Below are 21,380 nucleotides of genomic sequence, written 5' to 3'. Positions count from 1 at the left end.
CCAAAAAAGAGTAAATGTATTTCAAATAACAGGACAGAAATTAGTTAATTCAAGAAAAATAGGTGAACTCTATCCACCGCTACTGGCCTGGAACAGGGAGGGGTATGACAGATCAGTGCTCTTCTCTCAAGCATTGCTCTGTTTTCCTTTGCTATCCTTTGCTCCTACCTTCCACTTCACATGACTGTTAGCCTCAGGCCAGGAAGGCAGTGAAGTGTAGAAACCACCAAGTAGAATCAATTAGACAGGAGCTGAGATGAGGCTGTTTTCTTAACCTATTTCCATGCATCTCTGCACCTGCATGGAGGTACTAGAACAGTGAGTAGGATATTATTACCTGGTCTAATTTCCCTTGACTGCAAGTGTGTAAGTCATAGACCCAAAAGTTGATGGGACTGAAATACCAAACTCAAATTAATTTGAAGTAACTTTAAATACCCTTTATTTTGTACAGGTCATTAGTCAGACCCAAATATAGACTTACTTTTCCTTTTGTTTTATTCTGAGTGTATGTGTGTACGCACGTTGACAGACTGCAATGTCTTCAGAAAAGAATTAGGAAAATAATGAGGGCTCTAGAAACCTAAAGAAGACTATTATCTTCAAGTATTTGAAAAACTATCATATATGATAGAAGTCAATTTATTAAATATTTTCTCCAAAGGTAAGATTTGGCTTAATGAAAAGAATTTGCTATAAGGCAAGAGTTGGTTCAAATTTTATTTTATAAGCTAGAATTTTCTAATATAAATTAAGCTGCCTGCCAAGGTGTTAACTTTTCTCTATAGTTGCTCAAACAGAAATTGAATGACCATTTGGAGAAGGAAATCAAAGAACTTCCTTGTGCTTACAATTGGCAGTATTAGCTGTATTTTCCAGCTCTGATTTCTCTTAATTTTTTATTCTCTCTTTTTCTTTCAATTTTGGCACACATGGAAGTATTTCATACAACATGTCACATTGCAAATTTCTTGCTTAAAGCAATGAAAAGAGAAATTTCTTAAGGAAATGTCACTGATTTTGTAGGGACAACTTTAAATTTTATTGATAGTTATTGTGGCAAGCGGTGAAGTTGAATTCATGTATTAGCAACACCTCTTTCCATTCAAGGTGAGAACATGGGTTTTAGGGAAAAATAAGGAGGGGTGATCAAGGAAAATATCCTTTTCCTGGGGCATACATGTCTACCCTCATTTTTTCTGCACTGTTTTTGATTCTTCCAATTTACATGTGCATTTTAATGAATAACTTCAGCGCAAAGTTCGCCTAGTGTATTTAACCAATACCAAATAATACCAAGAAATGGAAATAGACTATTTAAGTGTTTCTAAAGTTTAATGAATGGGTGGCATCTCTCTTCTCTGAAAGACTTAAAGAAGAATTAACTCATTTCTTAGGTATTATCTGCATCATTTTTTTTTTCTTTAAGGGAATCAAGCCACTTGTTTCTAGATGGCAATATTTTTCCTATCTGTTTTCTCGAAATGTCACTGCCCTAATGTGATTGTTTCTTAAGATGCCTGTTCACAATTCAGTTTTTAAACAGGTAGACTGAATTTTAACTGCATTATGAGATTTTGCAAGTAAATTGGCTGAGTAATATTGAGTCAATCTGCCTTCTTCTAAGCACTCATTCCTAAATATGCCTTTTATTTTTCAAAGAAGGGGCACTATTTTGTTTCAAAAAACACATTCATTACCATTAACAGTCTTAGGCTGACCTGACTGTGTACGGAGAATACTGATCAGGTAGAGGAAAGCGTACAATATGTGTGACTGTTACTGCAAGAGCCAGCTGTGCCAGCATTTCTGATTTAATCTTTATTTTGACATTTTCCTCTGTCCTCCCTCAATTTCAGGCAACCTATGTACCTTACAATGACTGCATGCCTATAAAGAATGAATAAAGGGGACAATATTTAGATGTGAAAAAATCATTTGAAAATGAAAATCCATGTTTAAATAGATTTGTTCAGCAGTGTTTTTTAGTTAGATAAGGTCAACTGACAAATCCAGCAGTGAAAAGCCAATAATATGTATTTTAGAGTATGATGTTTTGGCATTTCAGGACCTAATCTAAAGTACCAGTATAAAGGGTTTTTTTTTGGGAAATGGAAAATTTAAGATAACCTGTCATGATAGTCAAAGTGACATGTACCTATTCAGAAATGTAAAAGAATGGAGAGGCAATTAATATTCATTGAGCATCTACTATGTGACAGACTCTTAGCAGCAACTACTTCATTGAGTTTTCGAAATAACCCACTGAGGTACATTTTATTATTCCTATTTATTTGGTGGAAGAACATGAAGCCCTGAAAAGTTAGAAAAACTTGCCCAGGGTCACCTATCTGGTAAGTTAGATTTGTCTTTGACATCAAATACAAGAACTCCCAATTCTAAGGGCTGCACAGGGACAGCAAAAGATCATGGCTCTTGCCTGCAGAAGGCAGGTGTCAAGTAGGCTTGGAAAAGAATTCCAGTTGCTGTCATCGCAGGGGTGTGTCTTAACCCCTGTTTGAGGAATGTGACTTTACATGTTCCCACTGACCACGTGGGGCTATTATGAGATAAAAGTGAGAACAAAGATTGGAAGTCACTGTGAAGTTTTCTACTTGGTCCGAGTGCCACTGAACTCCAGGTAGTTATTCTGAGGAATCTGAAAGTGCCAAGGTCAACAGTGTAGGAAGACACAATCAGTTACATGACTTGGCGGGCAGTATGTATATCTTTGTGTGAATGAATAAGCGGGGGGTGAGTAGGATTTGCTGAGAATTAGCAAGAGCTGAAAATGCATAGGGTAAGACCAGCTCTGCACACCTGCTTCTTCACCTAAACGAATACTCACTCTGCAAACAGTCTGCGTTCAGGAGGTCCTGACACTTTTCATGGCACTTCACTCCGCACTCTGAACACTTCATGCCTTGCCGGGCAATGCCCCACAGGAGCCCTTCACACTCATAACAGTAGGTAGGTGTCGTAGCCGTCCAGACCTCAAAGTTGTGTGGGGTGGTGGAGGACATGGGGTAGATCAGTGCCTGCAAAGTCTTCTTGAAGACATGTATTTTCTGTGAAGATGAGACAAGTAACCAACATGAGCCACATCAGTGGATCTGGAGAATTTCATCATAAAACAAACCATTTTATCACTTTTTCCTGTAAATGCTATTTTGAGGGGACCCCTTGATTATTGATTTAAGTGAGGGCAGTCATCAAAATAACTCTGCACACTTATTCTTTGTTCAGTGTTCTAGGGCCCAATTCAGTTTGAATTGAACACAAAGACCTCCCTAATTTTTGAACACAAAGACCTCCCTAATCTTCATATTGGACTGGGCTCCCTGCTGTGTAAGCTTCTTTCATGGCAGCACAGAGCTCTTGTTACTTGATAATGACTATGTCCCTCTATCCTGTGAACTCCATGAGGGCAAGGATGATGAGCATAGTGCTCACTTCTGGATCAATCCTCAGAGCCTAACCTAGTCTCTGGCTTGAGATAGGTGTTCAGGAAACATCAATTCGAAAAAAAAAAAAAAAGGAATTTATATTACTATCCTTGGTCTAAATTGCTTCTTCTGGTTCTTGGTAAAATTATGAAGTAATGGAAAATATTCTCAACGCTGATTTTAACCCTCTAGAAACACTCCCACCCCTCTTTTATATTCTACCCAGGCCTCATCTCCCTGATTCTATACCCTCTCTAACACTACACCCCTCCCCAGTCCCAAAGTACACGTCTTCTATAGATCTTTCCACAGCGAACTGCTTTCATCACCTATTCCTTAGGAAGGAGCTCATCAACTAATTGATAAGAAAGCCCTAGTAGTAGATAAAGGTTAAATGTGGCACTCTCCCATGGTGCTTTATATTTTAAAGGGAGATAAGTTTTAATAGCACATGGAAGCTGTTGGTAGAGTGAGCACTGAATGAGGAGCCAGGAGGCCTGAGTTCACGATCACAGGTCTCATCGTGTGACATATGAAATGGGCTTCAGAAGGCCGGAGCTCTCTTCCCTATTTCTCTAGTGCCTAAACAGTGCCTGTCATTGTCCTTGGGCATAGTAAAGGTACAACACATTTTTTGTGTGTGAAATGAATGAATGTCTGTTACTTAAGAGTCTTGTGATCTAGGAAGAGACTTAAACTCTCTAATCCTCACTTTCCTGTACTACCTACCTACCGTATTATGTTGAAGATCAGACTGTGAGATGGTAACAAATATAGTCCATAGACTTCAAACACTAAGAAAATACTAAGTATGGGCTTTCCCTGGTGGCGCAGTGGTTGAGAGTCCGCCTGCTGATGCAGGGGACATGGGTTCGTGCCCCGGTCCGGGAAGATCCCACATGCCACGGAGCAGCTGGGCCCTTGAGCCATGGCCTCTGAGCCTGCACGTCCGGAGCCTGTGCTCCGCATCGGGAGAGGCCACAACAGTGAGAGGCCCGTGAACCGCAAAAAAAAAAAAAAAAAAAAAAGTAAAAGAAAATACTAAGTATTAGTGTTGATAGTGGAGACTTGTTTGGATGTGTCTGTCCATTTGATTGTCATATCCCACTATGCAGGTGATGTCCTGGTAGAAAGACTAGCAGTCTCTGAAGTTACAATTACAAATAACTTCCCACAACTACCTGATGCATAATGAATGGTTATTTACATAAATCCTGTAGGAGTCTAGCTGATAAGCAATGCTAAAAAGGAAGCACTTGTATTTTGCATTAATCATCCTTAAATCTCATTTCAGAATGTCTTCCCACAGTGTTGAAATGGCTCACTTGTCATTATTTTTCAAATCCATAGTACGGTAATAGCATATTTCCCTTTATTAATACATTCCCCTCATTATGTATTTTCCCAGAATATGTTTGTTAGTGGTGGAAGGAGGTTCCCGACCAGGGAGTTAAGCATTACTAAAAAATTTTTCTAGCTTTTGAACAGCAAGACCCACCCTTGCTACTCCATGAGGGGCTGGTCAAAGCTCTTTATATTTCAAGTGAGTCTACGGAGCAACAGTATGTTCAAAATATGGGAATTTCTCAAGTAGAAGACCCCTGTGTTAGGGTTTGTATAGACAAAACAAGTGGATCCATCACTTTTCAATAAAGATAGTCTGAGCCAATAAATCTCTTGGCTTCATTCCCTAATGAAGATGCCTTGCCTTGAAAAGAACTGTTAAGAGTTCTTTTAGAATTATAAGTATGTATTATGCATCTTTGCTTCCCATTTACTACCTAGCAGAGTGATATTCAATATCATCAAAGTGACTTGAATGATTCTTGGCCTAACAGATTTACAATCAGCTCTCCACAGACAGTTTCATATTCTAGCTGAGCTGAGGGGTGGAGGACCATGTAATGTGTATATGTGGGGTGTGTGTGTGTGTGTGTATGTAATACAAAATTTTTGGCTGAGCCAAAAAAATAAGAATGGACTTTAGGTATATTTGCGATTGCATAATTTGTTGTCTTAGTAGGGGAAAACAACAATTCTAACTCATTGGAACACTTGGTGGGAATAGAACAGTCTGCTACTGAACGCAAGTGAGAAATATATATTAATTTAGAAAGCAGAGCTGGGCAAGGGGTTGATTTTGAACATGAATTTACCTGCATAATTTAAATTTGATGATGAACACACTTTAATTCCCTATGTCCACTTTCATTTTATTGAATTCAAGTGACATATAGTCAGCGCTCTAAATCCCTAGGCTACAGTAGGAGTAATAAATATAAGGACCACTTGCTAAAAAATTAAATAGGCTGAAGGAAAGCAAGTGAAAGACAGCTGAGAAGGTTTCACTGAAATGTTTGGTTTGGTTTGGTTAAAGAGGGATGGTCCATTTCATGAAAAGAGGAAGTGAAGCTAATTTCAAAAAGAAAAAACATGGAAAATTTACTAGACAGCACATTGAAAATCAAGTGAATGGGGCATTAGAATAAACCATAACATGTGAAAGCTGGAGAAGCTGGAGAAAAACACTAGGTAATTCACTACAGGGTACATATCCCCAGTCTCAAAAAATTATAATGAGTTTTTTCATTCTTGATTTTTGGGGATATGGGCACTTGTTTACCAAAGCTGAAAAGTACTCTAAAATAAATGGCAAAAGAGAAATCAAGGAAACACTCCCATTTACCATTGCAACAAAAAGAATAAAATACCTAGGAATAAACCTACCTAAGGAGAAAAAAGACCTGTAGGCAGAAAATTATAAGACACTGATGAAAGAAATTAAAGATGATACAAATAGATGAAGAGATATACCGTGTTCTTGGATTGGAAGAATCAACACTGTGAAAATGACTCTACTACCCAAAGCAATCTACAGATACAATGCAATCCTTATCAAACTACCAATGGCATTTTTCACAGAACTAGAACAAAAATTTCACAACTTGTATGGAAACACAAAAGGCCCCAAATAGCCAAAGCAATCTTGACAAAGAAAAATGGAGCTGGAGCAATCAGGCTCCCAGACTTCAGACTATACTACAAAGCTACAGTAATCAAGACAATATGGTACTGGCAGAAAAACAGAAATATAGATCAATGGAACAGGATGGAAAGTCCAGAGATAAACCCACATGCATATGGTCACCTTATTTTTGATAAAGGAGGCAAGAATATACAGTGGAGAAAAGACAGCCTCTTCAATAAGTGGTGCTGGGAAAACTGCTACATGTAAAAGAATGAAATTAGAACACTCCTTAACACCATACACAAAAATAAACTCAAAATGGATTAAAGACCTAAATGTAAGGCCAGAGACTATAAAACTCTTAGAGGAAAACATAGGCAGAACACTCCATGACATAAGTCACAGCAAGATCCTTTTTGACCCACCTCCTAGAGAAATGGAAATAAAAACAAACAAATGGGACTTAATGAAGCTTAAAAGCTTTTGCACAGCAAAGGAAACCATAAACAAGGCGAAAAGACAACCCTCAGAATGGGAGAAAAGATTTGCAAATGAAGCAACTGACAAAGGATTAACCTCCAATATTTACAAGCAGCTCATGCAACTCAGTATCAGAAAAACAAACAACCTAATCCAAAAATGGGCAGAAGACCTAAAAAGACATTTCTCCAAAGAAGACATACAGATTGCCAACAAACACATGAAAGAATGCTCAACATCACTAATCATTAGAGAAATGCAAATCAAAACTACAATGGGGTATCTCCTCAAACCAGTCAGAATGGCCATCATCAAGAAATCTACAAACAATAAATGCTGGAGAGGGTGTGAAGAAAAGGGAAACTTCTTGCACTGTTGGTGTGAATGTAAATTGATACAACCACTATGGGCAACAGTATGGAGGTTCCTTAAAAAACTAAAAATAGAACTACCATATGACCCAGCAATCCCACTATGGGGCATATACCCTGAGAAAACCATAATTCAAAAAGAGACATGTACCAAAACGTTCACTGCAGCTCTATTCACAATAGCCCGGAGATGGAAACAACTTAAGTGTCCATCATCGGATGAATGGATAAAGAAGATGTGGCACACATATACAATGGAATATTACTCAGCCATAAAAGGAAATGAAACTGAGCTATTTGTAATGAGGTGGATAGACCTAGAGTCTGTCATACAGAGTGAAGTAAGTCAGAAAGAGAAAGACAAATACCGTATGCTAACACATATATATGGAATTTAAGAAAAAAAATGTCATGAAGAACCTAGGGGTAAAACAGGAATAAAGACACAGACCTATTTGAGAATGGACTTGAGGATATGGGGAGGGGGAAGGGTAAGCTGTGAGAAAGCGAAAGAGAGGCATGGACATATATACAGTACCAAATGTAAGGTAGATAGATAGTGGGAAGCAGCTGCATAGCACAGGGAGATCAGCTCGGTGCTTTGTGACCGCCTGGAGGGGTGGGATAGGGAGGGTGGGAGGGAGGGAGATGCAAGAGGGAAGGGATGGGGGAACAGATGTATATGTATGACTGATTCACTTTGTTATAAAGCAGAAACTAATAAAAAAAAAAAAGATTCATGTACCACAATGTTCACTGCAGGTCTATTTACATTAGCCAGGGCATGGAAGCAACCTAAGTGTCCATCGACAGATGAATGGATAAAGAAGATGTGGCACATATATACAATGGAATATTACTCAGCCATAAAAAGAAACGAAATTGAGTTATTTGTAGTGAGGTGTATGGACCTCGAGTCTGTCATACAGAGTGAAGTAAGACAGAAAGAGAAAAACAAATACTGTATGCTAACACATATGTATGGAATCTTAAAAAAAAAATGGTTCTGAAGAACCTAGGGGCAGGACAGGAATAAAGACGCAGATGTAGAGAATGGACTTGAGGACATGTGGAGGGGGAAGGGTAAGCTGGGACGAAGTGAGAGAGTGGCATGGACTTATATATACTACCAAATGTAAAATAGATAGCTAGTGGGAAGCAGCTGCATAGCACAGCTCCGTGCTTTGTGACCACGTAGAGGGGTGGGATAGGGAGGATGGGAGGGAGACGTAAGAGGGAGGAGATATGCAGGTATATGTTTATGTATAGCTGATTCAGTTTGTTATAAAGCAGAAACTAATGCACTATTGTAAAAGAATTATACTCCAATACAGATGTTAAAAAAATAAAATAAAATAAAATAAATGGTTTATGAAAACATTTCTTATTCCAACAAAGCCTAAGATGGAATGATGGTCACTTTAGAAACTGAGGAAATGAACAGCTGAGGAAAGCATGAAAAATACATCTGATAAGAAGGGACTCATGTCTCAGGGGAATACTGCTTACTGGGGGAACGAGTGTATTTTTAGCAGCAAAATAAGACTGGATCAAACAAGATTATAAGGACATAGAGTGTGGAGTTTTTGTGGAATAAGGCAAAAGATAGGATATCGGGCACTGAATAAAAACAAAACAGAAGAAAACAAGGGGAAACAGTAAAATTAGCCATGGACGATGGGAAATGGAAGCCTGTAACTGACCTTTAAGTGTTGGATTAAAGGGAAGAGAAAATATATATACACACATACTTTCATACATACACACATGTACTTAGAGTAGGTAGAAAGATAATAGGGTGTAGCTAATAGGATCCAAGCTGATGTGAAAGGATAGGAACTGGTTATGTTATCAAGAGAGGGTCTCTGGCCTAGGTAAACAAGGAACTAGACATACGGAGAAGATGGTCTGAAGAACAAGCAGAGCTCAATTACTGGAATTAGGACTGAAGGACACAGTGGATTCAGCAATTTGGGAGACTTCCTGCTAATCTATTTTAAGTGTTTCTAAACTTTTCAAATCTTCTACAACAAACATATATTATTTGCTAAAATGTATGTATGTTCTGATAATAATAAAATGTATGCTCACTGAAAGAGTAATTTATAAACCCAAACAAGCATTAAAATAAAAAATAATTTAATTTTTCAAAGTTAGGTATGGTTTGATGCATGTTCTTCCAGTAATTTTTCTACTTATAGCCACAATATCAGGCTTTTGCAATCAAGTAAAAAAGAATAAACATTATTTTTATATTACTAGTGTGATTCCAGAAAGTAAGGATTTTTATTGTTTCAACACTGCTTTAATCTGTAGAAATGATTACTCTGCTCTCACTCAGGTAAGACTTAGTAGCCAAGTACAACCTTTGGACTACAAAGAGGAGGATGCTCATATTTTAGACACAGATTTTGTTAAAAATTCCTGCTCTGAGAAACTGGAATTTAAAGTGAGTTGCCCTAATATATCACTTTCTGAACAATTAGGACAGGGAATGAATTGCCTTTTCTATTGATAACTACATGGGGAAATTAAAATGAGTCCGAGAAATAAAGCAATCAAGCCTCCTGCAGGGAACAATTACCAGTGTTTTTGGACCACCAAAATTCCAATCTACAAACTGTTAACACTTATAACAGGAACAAAGCTTGACTGTCTCCATTTGCCACATACTTTTTCTCCTTTTTCCTCTCCTATGTTAACCAGCAACTTAACTAATGAAGTTCTATTTTTCTCTGCATCCTGTGGGCCTCCCTCATAGAACTATGTAAACCATCTCTTTCCTATACTTGAAAACAATCACATTTAGATAATTCCAGGAAAAAAGTATGCTTCTTGTTTTCAAGCATATTTCACATACTTGATGCATGATTTTAGAAATATACTTACTGTCCTCTAAGTATCATTTTGCTATTTCTGGACAAAAGCATCAGAAAGATTTGCAGAGCAAAGATTAGGTATAATGTGACCTTTGAAATTAGTTATAAGCATGAGGACAGAACAATGGTAGAGTAAGTTCCTGAGTATAAAAACAGACATAGGGCTTCCCTGGTGGTGCAGTGGTTGAGAGTCCGCCTGCCAGTGCAGGGGACATGGGTTCATGCCCCGGTCCGGGAAGATCCCACGTGCCGCAGAGCAGCTGGGTCCATACCACAAAAAAAAAAAAAAAAAAAAAAAAAAACAACAGACATAATTTCATGACTGATTTACTCATTAGACTAATCATTACATAAGACTGACTGTAGAAGCTAAAATTACTTGGCTAAAATTTTTTGTAGCAGAAAGTGCCAAAAGAGACTAAAAGTTATGTGCCTATACATGGAAGACTGTAAGTAATTTGTTTTTACTTATATTGTTTTATAACAGGTATTAATTACCAGTGACCTAAGTACCTTATGGACTGAGTCCAAATAAAGAGGGTAGAACAGTGATAAAATAGATGGTTCAATAATTTAAGGAGAGGACAATATAGTATCTACACTCTGAAGTACAATATGGTTCCATGCCAATACATGACATGGAACTTGATCTGATAACAAATTAGGGTAAATTTGTCCATGTACTATATAAGTATCACTTTTTCTCCAATTCAAACTTTCAATGAAAAAAATATATATATACAAATAAAGAAGGTGGTATGAGATGAGTAACTTATTAAATATAAGCGGCCAAAAATAATTTGAATTTCTCCACTGGGAGAAACTTTAGGCATTTTAATCTGGAAAGTCTAATTCTTACCAGTTGGGGCAGAGACTGAGTTCTTATAAATCTTCTGACAGAGGCCATGAAAGAACAGGAAGAAGGGTTAGGATATTATAAAAGGAAGAGAGGGAAAGGGGTGACCCTCCCTCTTAAAGGGAACCCATTCTATTGTTCTCTTGTAAAACCAAGAAAGTCAATCGTGTAGCTATGTAAAGCTGTGTAGTAAAAGTAGATAATCATAAAAATAATAACTAATATTTATGCATCCAAAATGGTTGAAGTGTTGTCTATTTGTTATCTCATTTGATTCCCCTCCAAATCCTCTAGAAATATTAGTATATTCATTTTGTTTATTGGAAAACTGATCTGGAAACCTGGCAAATGAAGTTGATATAGCCCACTAGGTAAGTGTTGGAAAAAAACATTTTACTATGTAGAAGGGCTTCAAAGAAAGATTCCCCAGGCACCTAAATACATAAATACATAAATGGGACTTAATGACAGATTTAAAAAAGCAGATTCTGTGGAAACCTAAGAGGTATGTTTGGGATCCAGTTAAACTCCATGGGCTTGGATCTTTGGGTTTTCAGACCATTTTCAGATAGGACATTTAGACTTGCCTTCTACCTAATGTGGGCACTGAGGGTAGTAATCAGAGGCTAAGCATTTTCAGATCTTTATATATTTTTTCAGGACAGAATTACTGATCAACTTTAAAATTTGAAAAGTATTTTAATTAAACATTTAAAAATAATAGAACTAAGCTCAAATTTATTTTAGTAAATGTAAACTGAATCCAACCATAAAAAGACAAATTCTGAGACTGAATTTTAAAACTAAGCTATCTGTTTTTATGAGATATGCATAAAACACATTAAGATTTAAAGAAAGGGCTAGAAAAGGTTCTATCAAGGAAGATATTAACCTAATTACTTCAGTGAGCTGTATTAATATCACATAGAATATGTTTAAGGAAAAAACATGCAAGAAATTAACAGGATTGTTACCAAAAGTTGAAAGAAACAATTTATCAGGGATATAGAAGTCCCAAAATTTATGTACTGAACAGTAAAAGCTCATATGGGATATCTACAGTGCTGATCATGTACTAAGCCATAAAGCAATCTTCAATTAAATACTAAAGACTGAAAATACAGTCCACATCCTCTGAACACGATGCAGTAACAAAAATAAAGCCCTTATCTTTGGAAGATTAATGAATATACTTTCTAAATAACTGATGAGTCAAAATATTAATCACTGGACAATTTATGAAATAATTCTATCTCAACAACAATAAAAGCACTATATATCAAAACTTGTATGATGCAGCTAAAGTGTGCTGAGAGGAAAATTAAGAATTTAAAATGCATTTGGGAGAAAAGACAAAAAGAAAATTAGGTTATACAAGTGTGGTAAAAATATAAACAGAAGCAACAAAATGATAGACATGAAATCTTTGAAGTTTAGAAGGAGGAAGAAAATGAGGAAGGAATACACAAGGGATGGAAATATTCTCTTTTTAAAGCTGAATGATGGATATAAGGTGTTTGTACTGCTATTTACTCCCTTCATTTATGTTGTAGATATTATTTTGTGTGTATGCAGTAGTTAATAGCAACAATAAAAATTAACAAACTACATATGCAACTTAATAATTTAGAAAAATAGCTCAGGGAAAATATAAAAAGTAGAAGATGAATAAGAGCAGAAATAAATGAAATATAAAACAGAGAAACAAAATATGGAGTCAACAAAACAAATGCCAGAGAATCTCTTGCAGTACTGATTCTATAAAAGAGTTAAAAAAATACAAATAAATAATAAGATGAAAACAACACAAGCTTTTATAAACGATATAATTATATGAACAATTTGACGGTAGTAAATTTGCAAATTTAGAAAAAAGGATAACTTTCTGGAAAAAAATATAAATGATTAAAATTGACTCAAGAACAAATGTTTAAATAACATGGATAGAATTGTTATACTACATAAATTGATTTAGTAGTCATATAACCACCCTAAAAAATCAAAAACAAAAACAAAAAAATGTACAGGACGGTTTTAGAGGCAAGTTTTGTCAGTCTTTCAAGGTTAGCAACACTTACTTTATGCAGATCACCCCAGAGAAGTGAAAAAGGAAAGCTTCCCTACTTATTTTATAAAATTAGTTTATTCTTGATGCCACAATTGTTCAAAGATATGGTAAACCATAGGTCATTTTACTAATGAATATAGGTACAAAAATCTTACATAATTAGCAAACATATGAGAAAATGGAGGCCAAGAAAATTTCAGTGACTTGCCCAAGTTTCCTCAGCTAGTAAATGGTGGACTTGGACCAACATTTTTCTCAAGCCAAGGACCATGATTTCCTTCTCTTGAAGAAGGAAAGAAGCAGCACCAATAGCAATACTACTTGTAAACAAGAGATAACCTGTATATTTGGTGTCATTGCTGATGACTCCCCTGTCAGTACTCCCTGCAATCTGCCCCTCAGTTGCAAAGGTTACAGGGAGGCACTGGGCTTAGCAGGTACTCTGGATACTTCATCCTAAGTCCCTGTCCCACTGCCCTGACTGCCACTGCTGTGCCTGGCAAGACATTTCTTTAATTCTCTCTCATTGTGAGTAAGTATTATTACATTAATTTAACGATGAGATAAACAAGTCTCAGGGAGACCAAGCATATTGATAAGAAGTGAGTTCTCAAAGGCAATAAGAGGTGGAGCTGAGATTCAAATTCAGGCCATTTCACTTCAATACTTGTTCACGTGGTATGAAAGATTCCTGTTCCTGAGCGGGAGTCCGGAATCCCTGGGTGAACTGCAACTTCCAGATTGAACCCCAGGCACCAGACAGGTGTTCTGACCTGCTTCCTCCTTCCACGTATCTTTCTAGGTCATGCTAGGAATAGGACCCAAGTCTGATATCGTGTTTATCCCCACACCTAGTTCTTGCCAGTCCCTTTTCCTTGGCCTGAATCCTGTTATTGGAAGAAGGACCCCTATCCTCCTAGATAAATCGACCCTTTATGAGAATTGACACCCCTTATAAGCCTGCCCTTAGGCCAGCCTCCAAAACATGGACATCAACCCAGATAGAACAAACAGTGTTCTAGAATCTCTTTTAGCCTTGGTGATTTGGATTCCTCACTCTACCTGAGTTTCTCATAACCATCATCTAAGCCTGTCTTAGTCTAAATACCCCTGCCTACTAAAAGCTTCCATTATGAACTACAGCAACAGTAGGTACAGAACATAGTATCTCAGCTCCTCTCTCACTATAAGCATCATGACAGCAGGGTTTTTTAAATGAGTTGTTCTCTGCCTTATTTCCAAAATCTGAAACAATGCCTGAAACACAGAAGACAGTCAATTAATATTTGTTGAAATAGTGAATGGATTTACTTTGACTGTGCTACTCTTGGGTCTAAACCTAGGAAACTATCACTGAGAAAGCAAGCACAAAGCTGCGCAGTGTAGTGCCAGGCAGGTTATTGTTGTGGTATATGGATACTAGATTGTTATCCTGTCTGGTGTTATTAAACCAGATGGGAATATTTCAAAGCTGTAGTACTTAAGGGCTGATTAGATGGAGATTCCCAATCAGTCCCAGCAGCTCCTTGTGGTGACTGAGAATTGGTGATGGAGGGGGCGCCTGGCAATACTTTGCCCACTGCCAACAGTATGTCAGTGGAGGTGGTGCTGGCTGACCCACTGTCATCTTGCATCAGACTTTATAGCCCTTTCCTTGCTTGGAAGAGATGACTGAGCTTTTTACCACATCTCTTTAATTCAAATAGAAGGGCTACCATTTTCCGCATGGCCAAGCCTTTTTTCTTCATGTAAAGGCAAACATTTCATGCTTCACATTGAGGGTGCCTGGGACTCACGAACTGGGAAGTGGAAAGTATTTGCTCCAGCATTTATGTTAGTTGCCCATGTAATAACTTAATGTGACAGCTTGTCAAGAGTGACATTTAATATGCCTGTTGTACAGAAGTCATATTTCATTTGCTTTTTGAGACATGGGCCCCAGGGACACGGGCTCTATGAGTTTTAGAGGGAGCTGATGATGGACTCTGTTCATCCACTCAACACCCAAACAGAAATATCTTCTACATAGGTCTTCTGAAACTAAAGAAGCAAAATGATACGTTTAAGTAAAGGAACAGTAGATCAATAGCTAATTTAACTATGAAGTGAGGGTGTGGTCTCTGTCAGAGCCTCAGAAGATGTAGTAGCATTCCTCTAATTTCCGTCGCTTTCCTCTTCACTTTTCATAGGAATGAGTATTTGTGCGTTAAACCAAATAGCAAATTTTAAAATATAAGAAAGGATAGGAGTCTATCAATAAAAACCTTACATCTTGATTATTTCCTCAAAAGCAAAAGACTGGATACTTTGAGATTCGGCAAGCACTATGAGGCTTTCTCATATACCAGAGAACTTTTACTTTCTCTCGTATCCAAACTATAGTGAAAATATTACATGGCGTCATAAACCCAGTAGATAAGAATAAGCCCTTGGGAAAGCAGCCATATTTTAAAAATCCTATGGTACAATAAAAAATGTTCTGAACTTGATGTAGCACCCAGATATTCAAAGGGACATGTACTATTGCTGATGTAGTACTTAAGGGCTGATTGGGTTGGGGAGGGCGGCTTGCTGATAGACACCTAGGAAAGGTTGGCTTTGGGTGGAAGATGACAATGACAGGAAGAAGAGAATGAAAAATAAATATAAATAATGGTGTTTAAATGGCAAGTGTGTAGAAATTTAAAACAAGTAATAATAGTGGCCACATTTTTATTCTCTAAGAATGACAAAGTCTCTAAAATTGGGGGGAGGTAGAGTACATAGTTGCAATAAAGGAGGGCACAGATAAATTGTCTTGGATAAAAGCCCCAGCAGAGGGACTTTCCTGGTGGTCCAGTGGTAAAGAATCTGCCTTGCAATGCAGGGGATGAGGGTTCGATCCCTGCTCAGGGAACTAAGATCTCACGTGCCGCAGGGCGACTAAGCCCGTGTGCCACAACTACAGAACCCACACGCTCTGGAGCCTGCATGCCACATCTAGAGAAGAGAAAACCCGAACACCACAACTAGAAAGAAGCCCATGCACCACAACGAAAGATCCTGCATGCCTCAACGAAGATCCCAAGTGCCGCAACTAAGACCCGACACAGCCATAAAAATTAATTAATTAATTAAAAAAAAAAAAAAAAAAGCCCCAGCAAAGTGGCTGTGCAGGATGCAGTTACCATGGCACAACACTCACTGCTCATTGGAATCACCTGGAAGTTTAAACAAAACAAAACAAAACTCTTCTATCCAGGCTATATTTGAAGCCAATTAAATCAGAACCATGGGAGTGAGACTCAGACATAAGTATGTTTTAAAGCTCCCCCAGTTGATTCTAATGAACCAAATTCAAGAATCCCTGACCTACTTGTACCTTCTAATCAGGCTGGTTCTTTCATTCAACAAGAATTGACAAAGCATCTATCTTATGTCAGACAGTGTATTAAGCAATAGGGATGAAAATATTTAACAAGAACAACAAACAAGATATAGTGCTACTTTCATGGAGTCTAAAAGGAAAGGCTTATGCAAAATAATCAAACTGTAGTAACAAAAATAATAACACCAGCTTGTATTTATTGTTTACTGTACCCTAGGCTGTGTAAGCGTGTTAAATATTCATCCACTCCCTTAATGTTCTGTATTATTATCATCTCACTACACATGAAAGAACTCAGGCTCAGAGAAGTTACATAACTTACCAGACATAACAATGCTAATTTAGTGGCAAAGATGGGACTCACCCCAAGCAGCCTTCACTCTTAACCATGCTATACCATACTATACTATGGAGGTCATGATTAAATGCTAGAAAAGCCCAGTGGAAGAAGCTAATAATTGAGCCAGAAGGGGAGGAGGGTGTTTGGGAAAGCCTCCCAAAGGAAGCAAAACGTGAACTATGTAAAAACTGGGTAGGATTTTTTAGGTGGACAGTAACAAGCAAACTGTGTTAGGATGAAATAGCATTTGTAAAGATGGGAAGGTGCATGCATATTTGAGCAGCACAGGATAATTTGTATGATCATGTAGCTGAGGCCCTGAGAAAGTTTGTTTAGGGTCAGACTTTCCCCATGTTCCCAATTATTCCTAGAGCTTTGGAATGAACATAACAAACAAGCAGCTCAGGCAGAATGCTTTTCCCCAGACTATGATCAATGCATAGTTAGTAAGTGACTCTCTGCACCTACCAATTCCTCATTATTTAGAGATGTCCTAATCACCATAGCCAAGGAGAGTCCAGATTTCCGGGCAGCCAGGGTCTTAAAAAAAAAACAAAAAAACACAGAATTATGAGGTGACTGCTATGTACCTATTACTCAGCAGAAGGTGAAAATGTAAAAGTATAGACTACCACTATTCACACTTTAGTCAATAGGGACCTACCATTTTCAGTAGTCAGCCAGTTCATCCGGAATGTGGAATCATAGGACATTAAAGCTGAAAAAGGTCCCTTTAGATCATCAAACCTAGGCTCTACATTTTACAGATGATAAAACTGAGGCCCAGCAAGGCAGGCTTGCAGCCCAAGGTTTCTAGGCTGGCAAGAGGCTTCTAGGACATTGTTTTTCCCCAAGACGATCATAATCACATTCCTTCATAAAACATAACCATTGATACAGAGCCAGCTGATCTGTCTGATAGCCCTGAATCACAAGTGGTACTAGATGATTCTTGAGTTGTCCATAGTTCCCTGAAATATGCTTCCATATCTGGCCAGAATATTTTCTTCCAAGTGTCCATTTTATCAATTGAGAATCATCATTAGACTTGCTTTCTTCACTCAATGTTGGTAACTTAGGTGATTTTAAATAAGAGTCACATCCCTTTAGTTTCCCCTGTAAAATAGAACCATTATGCTGCTCCCACCTGAAACATATACAATATAATATACTCGATGGTGCTATAGAGAACTCTGGAAATCAGGAGTTCTATATGGGAATATTAAATCTTCTCTCCCATTAGGAACAAAGGGAAGTCATAGTGGAATAATAGATCTGGTCAGAAATATATCTCCTTGGAGCTACAAAGCCATTGTGCCCAGTTAGGTTCAGTATAGTCCTAAGTGAGCAGGTGACTCACTCCTCACTTATAAACTCCTACCATGTAAACTTATAGAGGACTTACCTCCAAAGATGATCTTCCATCTCTGACAACTACTGTCCCTAAAATTATGTTTTTATTTTATTTTAGTCTGTATTTGTACCTGTTGTTTATGTAAATTGGTCTGTCTTTCAGAATTGAACTAGATGTTAAATCTTGGAGAACCCAAACTTCTTATTCTAATATGTCTCTTTTTATTTCCCCATCTTGCTCTCTTTGATCCCATGAATAAGAGCAGTGTACATTTGAGAAGATTGCCAAGTATTAATTAAATAAAATGAAAGTCACTTACCATGGCCTGAAGTGTCCAAGTGACAGAGAAAACAAAATATAAATAATTAGACATACGACAGGTGAGAAAAGAGTATAATAATGTTAAATAAGCCTAACACTTAAAAATAACGTCACACTATAATGGCAGGAATCTGAGCTAATTGTACAGACATATCATGCTTTCCAGCATAAGATTTTTCCAGGCAAGATTTTGTCTTTCCTAATTTAAAACTAAAGTGATGAACTTCAGATGAAGGTTTTCATAGCAAAATTGAAAATTACTGGTATCAAGAAATTGTGTACATTGTTGCTAAAAGGAAAACTTCAGTTTCTCTGAGGGAAAATACATTTTCATTTAATAAACTATTAAGAATAAGCCTCCAGAAAAACATGAAAACAATGCAAATGATAGAAAACATTTCTTTTTCATGTTGATGGGCTATTTGTTTCTAGAATTTAATACAGACTATTATCATTTCTTTGCATCTCTAAGCAGTCCCCAGCATATTTCCTTATAGGAGAGTTTGTCATTCAGAGTTATGTTCAGGGCCAATAAAGGTTTTAATGATTTGGAAGCCATGGTTTTCTTTGGAGAGTGGAACAGCTTATTAATTTGGCTAGACTTGATCTTAATATATGAGAATAAGGAACTGATTAATATTATCTGCATGCTTCGTAAAGCATAAAGTTTACTAGGTTAAGATGAAGACTGTCAAATCTAGCCTTCAACTGCAAAGTAAACTGTGGTCATCAAAGCCCAGTTGCAGCAGCCCACTTTGCATGCTGTGTGACTTCCTTCTGCTCAATTATAGGGCCATTTTAACTCAATTTGTAATTTCAACTGATATTAAAAGCTGTCAAAAGGTTAGAGTTATTTCCTCCCTCTAATAGATTTTAAAGAAATAATAAATATAACACTTGCTAGCATCCAGCTTCTTCTGTGTTTTATTCTATGAAATATTTACAGGCTAGGCATTTAATGAGAAGGACAATATGACATCTAATAAAGATAAAGACAACGTATGTAGTCAAAATGAATTAAACAGGAGTGACTCACCACATCTCGTACAATAGGCAGAGTTTTTTCCCTTCGGAGATCTGGCATACTATCAATACCATAAAGTTCCCACCCGGCTCTGAAAGAGGGGAAAAAGGAATGATTTTAATGGTTAACTGACTCTTTATAAGAGGACAACTGAAATTGTTAGGTATATGGAACTTTGCACCTCGAGGAAGAAACAGAACCAAACCAGTTTTGCTGAAAGTTTGGTCTGTCTGCAATGGTAGAAAAAAAAAAATTACTTTTATTGTAAAAATACTATGTTTTGTGTATATTGCATCTTCACAGATTGAACTCCAAAGTGGCATCTCAAGGATTTATAGACACATCTAAAATATTAGTGATTATTCCAATATAAGAATTTCCACTTATCTGAATTATCTAAAGATAAATGCACAAGATTATAATAATTTGTTATACAAGGATGTTCACTGCAACTTTTTTTTTGTAGTAACAACAAAAGCTAGGTAACCTAAATATTCAACAACAGTATACTGATTGAATGAATTATAGTATATTATACAATGGGAAGGATGCAATCGTTATAGTGAATAAGGTAAATATATGTGTATATATGAAAAAATACTTAGTATGTTCAGAAAGCAAGTTTGCATATTATTATGTTTCGTATGGTCCCACGTTTGTATGTGCATTTATATATACACAGAAAATTTCTAGAAATATATTCACCAAATTGGTAAACCGTAGTTACCTCTGTGGAGTGAAAGAAACTGGGTGATAGAAAAAGAGAAGACTCTCCCTATGTTATAAATCTGTTAATGTCCAATGTTTTTATAATAAGCATGTGCCATCTTTGCAATTTAAACTAATTTTAAAATATATTAATATTAATACTTATTAAAATAACTTTAATTGATTGAATTTGATTTTTTTTTTTTTTTTTTTTTTTTTGCGGTATGCGCGTCTCTCACTGTTGTGGCCTCTCCCGTTGCGGAGCACAGGCTCCGGATGCGCAGGCTCAGCGGCCATGGCTCACGGGCCCAGCCGCTCCGCGGCATGTGGGATTTTCCCGGACCACGGCACGAACTCGTATCCCCTGCATCGGCAGGCGGACTCTCAACCACTGAGCCACCAGGGAAGCCCTGACTTTGATTTTTTATTGCATTAAAGCTACTCTTTTTATACAACCAAAAAGGTGCTAACGTCATTGATGACAGCTACTCCTTCCACTCACTTGAACTGCAAAACCCCTACTAACCTCTAGCTGAGAGTCAGCTTTTGCACCAGAAACACCACAATTCATACTGCTGGGTTTAGGTGGGCAGCTCTGCCACTGGAATAGGCTACAACAGCCAAAAATATGTTATCAGCATTTTACTGTCCAATTTTCACTGACACAGATTGTTTCTTCATTTCTGCTGCTTAATTTAACAAAGGGAAACCTTTGTCTTATTGGATCTCTCTTAGTAGCCACAGTCTTAATTCAAATACTTCCAGTTGTACCAATCTGGTGATCTTGGACAAATTACAAAAATGCATTATACAACACATACAAAATATTAATAAAAGCAAAATATTAATAAAGATAAGATGGTAATAAACAGTAATAATGCCATAAAGTACATGTCTGAAAATGAGGACCAAATGCAGTAATAAATGTGAAATATTAAAACCACTGCACATGGGTAAGAAGGATGTCAGTGATGAACAGAATATACTTAAGGTCACACACCTGAACTAAAATTTACCTGTAGATCATAGAATACAGGACAAGAGTAATTGTGGGGCAGAGATCAAGGAAGAGGAAAGAAAGAAGAGGGGTAAGGAATAAAAGATGGGAGGGGAGACTGTGTGTGGTAGGGGGAGATAACACTTAAGTAGTCCACCACTGAACCTGTGAAAAAGGAGTTAATATAGCTTCCATCATTTT

General features: G+C 37.2%; 1 protein-coding gene across 1 annotated transcript in view; it reads right to left on the bottom strand.

The window, feature by feature from the left end:
• Nucleotides 1-21,380, bottom strand: part of UNC13C (unc-13 homolog C) — a gene marked incomplete at both ends in the record, with an annotated part of 584,133 nt that overhangs the window by 366,145 nt on the left and 196,608 nt on the right. The window contains 3 exons of the mRNA XM_079701234.1: nucleotides 2,849-3,068; nucleotides 17,244-17,315; nucleotides 19,487-19,565. Of these exons, the coding sequence (XP_079557360.1) occupies nucleotides 2,849-3,068; nucleotides 17,244-17,315; nucleotides 19,487-19,565 (371 nt within the window). The remainder of the gene's footprint in view (nucleotides 1-2,848; nucleotides 3,069-17,243; nucleotides 17,316-19,486; nucleotides 19,566-21,380) is intronic.

The sequence above is a fragment of the Hyperoodon ampullatus genome, assembly GCF_949752795.1.
Source record: "Hyperoodon ampullatus genome assembly, chromosome: 3".
In the NCBI taxonomy this organism is placed as follows: domain Eukaryota; kingdom Metazoa; phylum Chordata; class Mammalia; order Artiodactyla; family Ziphiidae; genus Hyperoodon; species Hyperoodon ampullatus.
The sequence above is the reverse complement of the archived record's forward strand: the minus strand, read 5'-3'. Positions and strand labels throughout refer to the sequence as shown.